General features: G+C 51.2%; 1 protein-coding gene across 2 annotated transcripts in view; it reads left to right on the top strand.

Moving 5' to 3' along the window:
• The window catches only part of WDR27 (WD repeat domain 27), a 155130-nt gene that overhangs the window by 33339 nt on the left and 108792 nt on the right, over nt 1-12999 (top strand). For both annotated transcript variants that reach the window (XM_033100414.1, XM_033100416.1), the window contains exons 16-21: nt 1752-1829; nt 3805-3902; nt 5029-5118; nt 9179-9300; nt 10073-10206; nt 11881-11978. In XM_033100414.1, coding sequence (XP_032956305.1) covers nt 1752-1829; nt 3805-3902; nt 5029-5118; nt 9179-9300; nt 10073-10206; nt 11881-11978 — 620 coding nt within the window. The remainder of the gene's footprint in view (nt 1-1751; nt 1830-3804; nt 3903-5028; nt 5119-9178; nt 9301-10072; nt 10207-11880; nt 11979-12999) is intronic.

Raw genomic sequence — 12999 nt, 5'->3', positions numbered from 1 at the left:
GAAGCCCCTTGGGGCCCCACACTTAGGGCGCAAGTTGGGGTCCTGGCGGCTGTGCAGGGCCCTCCCTGGTTGGCCGTCCCTCCTGCCCCAGGGCTCTGCCCTGGGCTTGCAGCCCTCCCAGCGGCCCACCTTGGTGGTGCTTGTCCCGCGGCCATTCCTGGCTGCTCATGTAAAGTTACAGCCTCTGCCACCCCCAGCCCTCTCCGGCTTTACTCTTTCACTTTGGCGTGACCACTGGCCGGTGTGGCAATGTGCTTATTACCTGCTGTGTAGACCCCTGACCCTCTCACAAGGTACTTACGATGCATGGATGATGGATGGATGGAAGGAAGGAAGGATGGATGGATGCGTTCTGGATTTGCGCCTCACAGAATTGCACCCCAGCCCATGCCCGAGCCTGTGGGATGGTGGGCGGTGTGGCCATCTGCTGTGTTAGGTGTGGACTCCCAGGGTCCCCTGTGTTAAGGTGTGTCACGAGTGGGGCCCTGTGTGGGAGCCCACGGGCAGGAGGGGCCAGGTCATGTACAGCCCTGAGCGCCACCTGGGAGTTGAAGTACATGGTGATGCCACAGCATCTTACGTGGGGTCACGGGGTCAGGACATGCTGCATGTGGCATCTCTGAGGCACGTGCGATGGACAGACAGGAGGTAGGGTGGCCCTGCTGTGCCTGCAGCCAAGCTCCTGCTCATACGCTCCCAGCGGGTCCCTGCTCAGTGGCCCTACCCTTGGTCCGCTGTGTGGGACACTTTCCCCTGATCCTCGCTGGGCTGGTGTCCTTGCTCCTCCGGAACCCGGCGCGTGTCAGCTCCTTGGGGGCTTTCAGATCTTGCAGCAAACACAGACCCCCGGCGGTGGCTCAGGACTAGGCTGTTCCCTGGCCTGGCTTGTCCAACTGCTCTGGGCACTGCTGAAGCCGAGCATGGTGTTGCTCTGCTCTGTGTGGCCTGGGTGCAGGTGCAGGGCGGGACCTGCTGTCCCCTGCCCAACCCATGCTCAGCACCACGTGTCCAGGGCACGGCCTGGTGGCTTCCGTCTGAGACGGGGCGGTTAGCTCTCCAGGGCCGGGTTTGTTCATACGAGAAGCGGGCCCTGTAAGGTGATTGTTGAGCTGACGTCAATATTTAGTGTTTGCATTTTATTAAAGGGAAAGTTCAATGACTGCCCAGCAGGCTTCACCTCTGTTTCTGAGTAGATTTATGAAACAGGGTCCATAAATAGAATTTTACTCCTATTATCATTATATAAACTATTCTCCAAAAAGGAAACAATATCCTAAGAGTCATATTTTGTTTTCAATTTAAGGGACATTCTGACGTAAGCAGTTTATTGATTTACAAATCTTTCACACAAATTTCAATATTTGAGCAATAGATAATTTACTGTGTGTTTTTTGCAAAAAATGATTCTTAGTTTTTTTCTAGTAAGCCACAATTTGTAAGTAAACAGCACAGTATTCTCCAGAATTTTTATACCCAAGTCCACTTTAATATTGAAATAGCCAATATAGCTACATAAATGGAAAAATAACTGTTAAACTCGGAATTAAAGTAATTCTTCAGTTGATTACTAACTTGGGACACTGAAAGCATTTATGTATTTACATACGAGTATGTGTTATTTTCCTTTTTGTCTTTAAATGTAGTTGGTATACAGTATTGTCCAAGTTACATTGGTTTCAGCTGTACAGTATAGTTCTCTTAGGGCCTGTAGAGCTCAGAATCTTTGAGTGACGTGAGTTTTCTTTCCACAGTGCAACTATGTTTTCACCAAAGACCAACATCAAGAATGATTGTAAACGATCCTCAGAACGCAAGAACAGTTACAAGTGGTATGTACTCTAGTGTGTGCCCCCAAAGTCAATCTGAGAGATTTGGAGAAAGCCCTTTGATACGTAATTGAATTTTTTCAGACCGGCATGAGGCCTCATCTATGTCTGTTTACATACATGCTCGTGTGTACACAGTGTGGACAGATGCCTGTCTGAATCGTTTATCGAATCCGTCACATTTCACACAGGCTGCTGTAACGACTTTGGAATATTTTTGTTAAAATTGAGTTTTGGAGGGTTTATAGCTGACGGTTATTCTAGGTACGCCTCCTGAGGTGAGAATTGGGTGGAGAAACTCGAGCTTGACCGCGCTCAGCACTATGTGGAGAGAACAGCCATGCGCTCGCTGACTGGGAAATCGCCCTTTGGTCCCGCGGCCCTGGGCTGGCCTGGGCTGTCCCCACACTCATCCGAGGGACTGCGCACTAGCCCTGCAGATCCCCAACCCATTTATCCAGACAAGGGGGCGTGTGGGGGACCTACAGGGCCCCCCAGTCCTGCACTGTGGGATTCCATCGTCTAAACAAGGGTTTGGAGCTACAACATTGAAAATCTTGCTCATTCTGTGTGTATCACATCGCTGCCTGAATGGCCATTCCATGTGCAGAAATGCGTACCACACCCAGTTTTCCTGTGTCCGGTGCCGCCGTCGCCCTTCCCGCCCATGCCCACCATCAACGATTCGCAGTGTCATTGGGTGCCTGGAGCAGGATGTGCCCGACCTGTGACCACGTCCGTGGTCCCGTGAAGGGCAGCACCGCAGTTACCTGAGCTCTGCTTTTTTGGGTGGGTTTTTGTTCGAGGAGTGTGGCTGTCCGGACCGGGCCAGCCAGCTTCAGTGTGCCTGTGGCTCTTGGGCCATTCTGTTCAGGTGCAGGTGGCAGTGAAGTGGGGGACCCAACACCTGTTCTGGGTCCAGGCATCTGAACACCTGCCATGTGTGACACTGAAAGGATGGCACTGGGCTGCTGCGAGGTGGGCGTGCAAGGCAGGTCCCACCAGCACTTCTGAGTGTGAGTGTGTGACAGTGTGTGACTGAGTGAGCGTGTGTGAATGAGTGCGAGTGAATGTGCAAGTGAGTGTACATTGTGAGTGTGTAAGCGTGTAAGTATGTGTGAGCACGTGAATGTGTGAGCATGAGTGAATGTGCAAGTGTGTGTGACTGAGCATGTAAGCATGTATGAGTGAGCACGTGAGCTTGTAAGTGTGCGAACACGTGAGAGCGTGGGAGATTCCAGGTCACAGCTCCTCTCCCTTTTTGTCTCCTGCTGCCTCATTTCTCCGACCCTGCAGCAACGCTGCTGCATGACGTGGAGTTTCTTGCTGAGTCTACATGGTGGCTTCTGGGACCCCGAGGAGGGGAAGGGCTGCGAGGCCTCCAAGCCCTGGCTGGTCCCCAGGCGTGGCCTTGCCACCGCCTTGTAAAGTGGGGGGTTTGCCTGAACCCCAACACCCTTTGGATGGCCACACTGCCTGCTTGCAGGTCCCATTGGCCCCTCTCCGGCCGTCCTGCCACTGCTCTGGATTTCGGTACCAGCCCCTCCTCCCAAACCTTCCTTTGGTTTCTTTTAAAAACTGCAAATGATTATTTTCATGGTAAATGGAAGGCATTTGTTGATTATTTAATTAGTATTATGATGGCCACCCACAAAGAGTATGAAGTGGACGGTAGAACACGTTTTCTCTGAGAACCCTGCCCCAAATCAACACAGTATATGTGGCAGTTTATATTAAACATAATTCTTGATGTTTTGTATTTAAAACACATGCATTTTTTGGCACTATGGAATGTAAGTGTGTTTTTAAGAGTTATTTCATGGTTTTGAATGTAAGAGTTTATCTATGTACATATTCACGTCTGATGGAAGAAGATTATGACTCGTACAGGGAAATAAACCCACTTTATTCCCAGTCACTTTTATTTCTAATCTCACTTTGATCTCTCGATGGTTGTTTTCTCCGATCTTTCCTCAAGGAAGGAGAGCCCTGTGCAGAATTCTCCACCGACCAGACTCAGTAGGTGGCTTGCTGTGGCCGACGGCCGGGCGGCCGTGCGCTGCGTCCAGTTCTCAGGTGCGTTGTGAGTAGGTTTCCGGAAATCGTGGTTACTGGCAGTTACATGGCAGTGCTCGGGTCTGGGTGAGTCAGACTCACTTTCCCAGAGAGCGAGGGGAGCTCGTGCAGAGCGCTCACCGCGCAGCAGCACCGCGCTGAAACCATGAGCTCGCCCAAGCCTGCCTCCCCATGGCCCATGTCCCCGTCCTCGCCTCCCCTCCAGTCTAAGGCCTGGCAGTTCGTGGCGGGAGGAGAAGCTAACAAAACGGTCACCAACTGCCCCTGGAGACCCGTCCTCTGGTCCCTTGATGGGCTGAAGGAAAGCACATAGGTGGACATGTCACCTGAGTGCCGTCTGTCCCTTGGATGGAGCCTTCCCCACGGGCCAGCACTCCGTTCTCAAAGGCATTGAAACGCCATTACTGGGAGTCTTTCCTGGGCCCTCAGCATTTTTCTAAGTAAAGTTTGGAGACATTAGGAGGCAGCTTCATTCAGACAGCTCCATGAGCTGAGCTTTTTCTTGAGGGACCGATTTCTAGTCCCCTGTTTTCTGCTGTGTGGTACCCAAGCCACCCACCTCCACGAATGTGTGACCAGCCACGGGCCCGAATATTTTAGATGCATTCCTGAAGGTCATAATTCTTTACAACCATGCTAAATTCCCTTTGTTTTTCATAAAATTCTAGCCAAAGAAATTTGAAAATAATTTTGGGCAATTAGATGTGTAGCATTATCAGGAAGTTAAATACCTCTCTGATATTCTACATGCATGTCACTCAGCATGTGGCTATAAAAGTGGTACCCTCCTGTGTGAGTACTGTGGAGGAAGTCTATAATTCATTTCTCCCTCATCAAATACGCCAGTTAAAAATCTGTGGGTGGGAGGCTGGACGCCCAAGGCTTGAAGCAGTCGCCCTGGGCTTCAGTGAGACCTCAGCTGCTAATCTTGGCCCTTCTGTGAACGAGGCTGCGTGTGTTAGTCCAGTGTTAGCAGGTGAGCCAACGCTGTCACCTGCTTGCTTCAGGTTTTCTCACTAACAGAAAATGAACTTCAGGTTAACTATTATCCATCTCAGCTGTTGCAAGTGTCACTCCTGCGAGCTGTGGTTTTTTTTAAGGGGTATCTCTCATTTTCCTCAAGCAGGAGATGGACGGCAGCTAGCCTGTGGCTCAGCCAACCACTTGGCACTGGTCTTTGGTGCTGATCTTACTGGGACACCCGCTGTTTTTCCAGGTAAAATGTGTCTAAATTTTAGTTAATGTGAATTCATGGGTGGGTCCCCTGTTAGTCCTGGTTATTAACTGCTAAGGACCTTTTGTTTCCTTCCAGACAAGCACAGAATAGAGGCAGGGCTTGAACTGGGGGTGAGACAGTGTGATTTAACAAACTAGACTCCACTGAGCTCGTGTTCAGCCAGACTGACTCGCTGGTGACACTGGCAGTGCAGGCACGCGGGGCAGGTGCCCCGGGTCAGGCCTAAAGGATTTGCAGAGTCCAGGGAGAGGTGTGGTGGAGTTTACAGACACACGATCGAAATACGTCGAGAAAGCTGGTAGGATTGGTACATAGATATTTGTATCATGTGACAAAGCAAATCATTTTTTGTTAACTTTTTTAAATTAGTTTCAGGTGCACAAAACAATGTAATAGTTAAGACATTCATCATTTATATCCCTCACACAGTGACAACACTCCTCCCCCATCTACCCCTCTGACATCACACACAGCCGTTACATTTCCACTGTCTCTATTCCTAATGCTGAACTCCACTTCCTGTAACTGTATATATATATAAACTTGTAGTTGACATTCACTATTGTTCAGCTTCAGGTGTACAGTGCAGTGATCAGGCATCTACCTCATCCCTGAGGTGGTCTCCCTAATGAGACAAGTGTCCATCGGATACCCTACTAAATTTTGCAAATCGTTTTTTTAAGCAAGAAGATGTGAGATGAGAGCGACTGTGTTTAAAGCATGGCCGGTTCCACCTCAGAACGTGGACATACAGGTTCCCATCCTAAATCCTTGCCGTCCTGCCTCTCCATTAGGTTCCTGATGCTGCTTGCTCAAACTTGCATTAGTAGATACTCTAACAACAGCAACAAAGCCCCACAGAGAACGCCCCAAATCTTTCACTAGTCCCTGCTGTTCTGAATTAGAGAGCTGGGGAACCAGCACAGCAATGGAGGGTCATGGGTTCAGCGGCTCCTGGTCTCCTCCCACACAAGGCAGGGTCCCGCCCCCACGTTGAGCCTGCGAGCCTGTTTCTCGGCAGCGCTTTCCTCCTCCAGCCCACAGGGTTCCAGAACTTTCTGTGGCTCCTCCAGCCTCTGAGCCTTTGCTCTGCGTGCCCTTGCTGGGCGCCTCCAGGTCAGGAACTCTGTGCCGGGTCTTTCTGTTGACATAAATAGTAATTATGTTGGTTGTGGTCAAGTCCTGATGTATTTTATTGTTGGAAAAAAGGCTTCTGCTGGATAAAGAAAAGGCAGTGGATATTCAAACTTGTCTTTAAAAAATGTGCTCCATTTCTGTTTCGGGGAAAAGAGCCATTATTATCCTCTCTACCTGTTCTAGCAAATCACATTCGTGTAATTCAACTTTGAAATATGATTGATGTCTCACCATTTAACCCAGAAAGCAGAAAAATGGGTGTTTTTATTTCCATCATAAGCGAAGACAAATAAGTATATTCTGGATATTCTGACTGTAGTGAAAGTTGGCTGCTTAATTAAAGTTCCCTCCCAGAGAGCTGAGGCCCTCTGAGGACACGGCCCGGTCGTGCCTCGCAGTTTGAAAACCACTGATCATAACTGCATTTCATTTAATGCAGGCGATTTATGTTTATGCTTAGAGTTGAGAGCATTTTCCACGCAGCACTGTTGTCTAGCACTGTTGCCAGACTGTGGGCAAGGCGTGTGACAGTTCAGTTCTGGCCTCAGTCACTCCAGAAGATTAAATTAAGACTTCATTGAAGATTAGGGACTTGTATGAAAACTAATTCTTATAAAAGGATGAAATTCAGCTCAGAATCTTTTGCTTGCTGATCTTCAGTTCTCCGTCTGTTTGCACTCTGCCACGTCATCCCCTTTCCTGAATTCCTGTTCTGGGGGCCATTTGTGTGCGCCCCTCTGGTGAGAGCCTGGTCCTGGGCAGAGAGGGCTGAGGCGGCCAGGGTTCCTGTCCTGTTCGCTGTTCCTGATGTTCAGCACTAGTTGTAGTGGGGGCGGGGGCAGAAGGCCGAGCAGGCTACAACTCTGGGAAGAACGGAGCCCGGTTCTGTGGAGTTGACGTCCCCTGTGCGTCCCTCTCTAGTGTGTGGGTGAGGGGTCAGGGTGCTGTCGCTGATGTCCAGGAAAGGGCCCCCGGGGGTGACGAAGGTGGGTCCCAAGGTCTGGACCCTGGACCCTGCGGCAGTGGCTGGAGAGTCTCAGACACACCGATCCTCAGTAGAAGGTCAGGGATGCCGTTCCTGGTGCCAGTGTGCTCAGCCATGACCCACTCAGCCTGGCTTCTGTGGAAACTCCCAGAAATGTGCACCAGAGGGCAGCAGAGGCATTTCAGGCGCCCGGGTGTCAGTGAATCTTGGCTCCCGTTTCCTCGGGTTTTTGTTACTGAATGGCGACAGTGCTCACCAGTCTCTCCTGGTTTTCCATTGTTTCCGTGTTGGCTTTCTGACCACATGGTCTGGTGACACTGCGAGTCACTGTGAAAGCTATGGAACCTGTCGATTGTGCGATCCACACACGGACAACAGCGGAGGGACCGCCGGCCACGAGGCCCGGGCGACCGCAAGTGCCCACAGCTGTGCTCCCGCTGCGGTGTCCGAGGCCTGTGGCTCAGATACCGGGGTCAAGTGTGGGCGCCATCAGGGCCCTGCTCGCTGTGTCCGGACACGGGGAGAAGCTGCGGGGCAGCGTCCCCGCGTCCCGGCCCGCAGGTGCAGCGGCCTCACAGAGGGGGCGCCCTGCGGGCCGCACGCAGAGGGGCGCCGTTCCCTCCGCCGCCTGCGGCCGGGTGTCCACCACCCCGCCCCCAGGGGCCCCGCCACGCGGCCCTCCAGCTTTGCCCTCTTCGTTCCCACGGCTGCGTCCGGCCCATGGGCACTGCCACGACTCCCGGAAGCCGTGGGTTAGGGCAGCGGGCGGCAGTGGTGTGGATCGCGCACGATTCCCGCACCGCCTCCCCCGGACGCTCCGCGGTCCGGTAATGGACCGGGACGCCCAGCCTGGAAGAGCAGGGCGGTCGGGCCAGGAGTGACTGGGGCCCGATGGTCGCGCACTGGCAGCTCTCGGCCACGGCGTGCCCTGCCACTTCCCCGGGACGCAGTGGAGCCCGGGCAGCGCAGAGCGGAGACACACAGGGACACGGGGACGGCCACGCAGCCACGTGGGCCGTGTTCTGCCCAACACACACTCGTCTTCCTCCCCCTTTCCGATCATCGATTTAATTTTCCGTGAAAGGAGGGGACGCATTAGTGGTAACGGGGTCCATTAGCTGTAAATTTAATTATTCTGACATGAAGACGGGCTTACATCATAAGACACGTTTTGGCTGTCTACCAAAGCAGCTGACGATGGGGGTGACAGAAGACGTCACCCGGCTCTTAATGGCCCAAAGGACAGAGTGTAATTGTATTTTAGAACTTCTTTTCCGACCTTGTGAGAAGTGAGAAGCAAGTGGCCTGTGTTTCCTTGACCCAGTGATGAGAGAGTAACCTGACTTGCTTTTCTTCCTCTCTCGACTCCTCCATTTATGTTCCTGGGAGTTTGAATGGCTCTTAAGGGCATGTTAAGTAGACTGGTTGTTACAGTGAGAGCCAGCCACAGGTTGGTTAACACCAGGCTGCTACGCCTGCCCGCACTGGGGAACCTGCGACCGGTCTGGCTGCGCCCCTGGAAACCAGCCATTTCCACTTCCACTGGACAAGTGAAAACTTGTCCAGCCCCTCACCACAAATAATCAGATTACACGTGAATATGTTCAGTAAATCCTTCTGACTTTTTCCTTCAATGTTAAAAGAATACAGTTCTTCAAAGCGCGTCCTCATGAGACCCACAGATTTCTATACATTTTATAATTCTTCACATTTTATAAGATTCTTCTTTTAAAACATACTCTCAACTGCACACAAAATTTTGGACTTCGTATTTTAAAAAGTGTGGATTTTGGAAACACGTCCTTCAGAACCATAGTAAGCCTTTAAATGAAGTATGTCACGTCCTTGGGCTGTGGCTCACTGGTGTCGCTGTAACAGGCTCTCCCTGGTCACTCCCTCCCGTCTGTCTCCTATTAGGTCACGACGGGCCAGTGAACACTGTGTGCTGGAGCCATGACGGGAGGTGGCTGCTGTCGGTCTCCCAGGATGGGACACTGAGGGTGTGGTCGGTTCGCAGGACGGAACTGGCGTTGTGCCTGGTAATGGGTAATTCCTGTGGATTTCGAAGTGGCCAGCCCAGTGATCTCGGGACCGTCAGGCGGTCACAGCTGCCCAGATGGAACTGGCTTCAAGGCCAGGAGGCTAGGAAATGAGGCAAACCAGGGGTTTGTTCCAATGCACTGAAAATCATCGATGAGGATTCTCTGAAATGTCATGTGTATATATACACATACATGATGGGCACACATGCATAACACATACCATACACCCACATGCGCACATACACAGTACAAATATGTGCACTTAAATATGTCTTATGTTTGTCAGGGTCTAAAATGGCAAACTTATTAATACTGAAGTATTGGAATAATTCTAAATATTAATTTTAATATGTGATTTTATAGTAGAGGTAATAATAACGGCCAAGGGCATACCTTTTGGGGAGAAAAGTAACCCGTTTCCCTGAGCTTCTGGGAGATGATTTGGAAATAGGATGGGAAAGGAGACACAGAGAGATGACAGGAGAAGGAGGGCGATGACAGGACTCGCGGCTTCAGTCAATCACATTATGAGCTGGTGAATTGCAGATTTTCAAAGAGGTTGTTAGCATCTATTTTCTGTGACCTCACTTAGAAGTATTCAGGAGGAAGAAACAAAAATTGTAAATTGGTTGGTTGAACGAAGAATATTTACACATTGAGAACAAATAGATGGTTGGTGTTAAGATGAAAGAATTTCCGACTAGAGCGACTGTTTTTTCTTACGTTGATAATAATAATTGTGTGGTAATGGTGATGATTTGCATTACAGGGCAAAGACCTGCTTCCTAAGCCTGTTCAATCCGCACAGTTTTATTACATCGATACCTTCATATTGTTGTCGTCGGGCCCTGAGGTCCAGCTGCTCACCTATCACATTGACACTTGCAAAGACGAGATACGAAGGTAGGAGCCTCCTCTTCGGGGGTCTTCTCTCTCTGTGTTTGGAGGAAGCCATGTTTCGTTACCGGGTTCTGTGTAAAACCGGTCTTTACATTTAAAGATGTATTCCAAAATTTAATGGTTAACAGGACCGCATGTTACCAAGGAGCTGGCGAGAGCTGAGTGAGCATCCTGGGACTTGGAGTTTCTCTGTCCCGCGTGGCTGGGCCGCCAGGGTCCCCCAGGGAATGCTGGGCAGGCCGTCCCAGGCCTGAGTCTCACTCAGGCTGCAGCCGATTTCTCCCCTGTGCGGCCTCAGGGGCCACTAACATTTCAGACCCTAAGGCTCCAAATCCTGGGACTCTCACGGATGACGTGAGGCCATAGGCTGCATCCTTGTCACCACAGCCGTCTATTCCCCCCAGCTGCAATCAGGCCGGGCTCCCTCCATTCGCACGTGCCCCTTTTGTAGCATTTACTGAAAACGCCTGGTGTCACCAACACACCGCTCAGTGTCTGCATCATTCCTGTCACTTCTGAGCCTGAGCTGGCCCTGACCCTGGGTGCACACAGCAGGCAGCCCCCACTCCAGGGCCAGGCGCTCTTGGCCCCTGTGCCCTGGCCCCAGATTTGGTGTCGGGTTGACAAGAGTTTAGCTGCAACTGACTGAAGACGCGAATGCCTTCAACGGGGGTGTCCCCTCCCGGCCCCTCCCCCAGCTGCCATAGTGGTTTTGTCTTCACCGCGGCACCACCCATCACTCGTCCTGCCCCACGGCCCTGTGTTTCCAGCCCTGTGTCCTCACACACCCTGTCCCCTTCTCTTGTGACTTGTTCTTTCTGAAATGCCTTTCCTCATCTGTACTATCTCCAGTCACACAACCGCTTCCTGCTCCCTGAACCCCCTGCTGTGGGGCTGGGACAGTTTCCAGCACTGGGCACAGGGCTGTGGGTCACCTCTGTGCTGGCACTGAGCTGCCCCCGTGGCCCCCTGGACCGAGTCCTGGCCTGCACGCGTGTCACCCCTGAGCGCCCACCTCCGTGCCTGGCTCTGTGTGTCATGGCCCCGGACCTCGCCCAGCATGTGCCTGCCTGTGGAGGGCACGGGCTGGTGGCCTGTTTCCTCCTCCCTGAGCCCGTCTCCCACAGCTGTGCCCCCTACCTCCCTGTACCTGTGGTGCCCTGTCCTGTCCCCGCCAGCCCCTGGCTCTCCCCTGCTCCCTCTGGCCGCTTGGTTCTGACCCAGCCACACACTCCTGGGCCGAGATCACTGGAGTCGCTGGCAGGTTCACTCTGTGAAATCACTGTTCGGGGTCAAGACCAACGTTATTCAGCCACCACTCCCGGCTTCTGTTACCCGGGAGGGCACATTTAAAAACTATGTTTGAATGGAAATACAAATAATTTATAACGACTTGGATGGCTCTTTGAGTACACGTAATGGTTTTAGAATTAGGACAAAGGCTTGCTTACTTTCTCATAGATGGGAATGAATTATTTTTGGTTGTATATAATGATATTTTCAATGAAGTTTTTGTGAAGGGAAATTAAGGTAGCTGACGTACTTACTCTTTCAGTGTTATGAAATGTGGTTATTGGTGAGGTGAAAATTGGTTTTCGTTTCAGTGTTTTTCTGGGCAGAATGCTTGGTTGTAGTGGGAGGAGACCAAACTGCCAGCCTCTCTGTCTTTTCTTCCAGATACAAGCCGAAGAGCAGAGGCAGAGCTGTTGTCAGGCTCCCCATGACGGGTGCGGTCGAGGTCACCAGTTTGTCTGCGGTGAACGACTTTTATTCCTGTATCCTTTCTCCCGCCCTGACCATCAGCCTTCCCGCCAAAGCGCCTGCCGAGGGGCTGCGCTCAGGTGCAGAGCTGGGCACAGGGCGCTCAGCTGGGTTAACTCATGCCCCGTGTGAATTTCGTCCCCATAGTGGGAAGGGCCTCACAGGACAGGAGGGAACTGGGTGCAGTGGGGGCACCGCTGCCCCATGGGGCGATGTGCCTGCCATCTGTGGCCTGTGTCTTCCTGTGTGACACCCAGTGACAGCACATTTCTGCACGCCACGGGCGTCTCCGTGGGCCTGTGGCTAGCGGAGCAGCTGACCTCCTCGCACGTGGTGGCGGGCAGAGCTCAGAGCAGACGCCTTTCTACAGAGTGGGAAATTGAGTCCAAAACTTTAGTTTTTGAGTTTTTATGGCTTACATCATCCTTTTTAATTAAAAAGCATTGGTTTAAATTTATTTAGAAGAAAATCATAATTTTCAGGAATTCATTTTATAAAATTTTAGTTCAGAAGTCTAAACTGAATTCTTTTGAAGGGTTTTATAGTTGAAGTTTCAGAAGGACTGACCTATGGTGTTAGAAGGTTCTAGTATATTTTAGTTAGAAATGTGTTATTTTATGTTTTAGAACCTTTTGCTAAAATCAGTGCAAAACAAACCAAAGCCAGCCAGCAGAAAAGTGTGATTATTGTCACCTCAAACCATGGTTTTTGGTGTTTGGTGTGGGCACTGGTGTTGGTTTATTACCAAATCCAGTGCCCTTTCTCCTGTGTGTACTTTTCTACTAGGTATGCTTTTAGTGTTTGTAAACATTTTAGTGTGTTTTTTCTACTGTGCATACTTTTCAGTGTTCTGGGCAAACATTGACAGGTGGGTGGTTCTGCAGTCACGTGAGCTGAGGTCTTAACTTGCCCCTCACGTACCAAATTCATGAAGTTCGTTACCCTTCCCTGGGAATGTGCCCCACTCCGCAGCCTGGACACCGCCGCTGGCTTGGCTCTGCTGTCCCATCTCTGTCTCAGGACCGTCTCCCGAGC

Source organism: Rhinolophus ferrumequinum (genome assembly GCF_004115265.2).
Source record: "Rhinolophus ferrumequinum isolate MPI-CBG mRhiFer1 chromosome 3 unlocalized genomic scaffold, mRhiFer1_v1.p scaffold_36_arrow_ctg1_4, whole genome shotgun sequence".
NCBI lineage: Eukaryota > Metazoa > Chordata > Mammalia > Chiroptera > Rhinolophidae > Rhinolophus > Rhinolophus ferrumequinum.
This window is presented reverse-complemented; position numbering and strand designations above follow the sequence as displayed.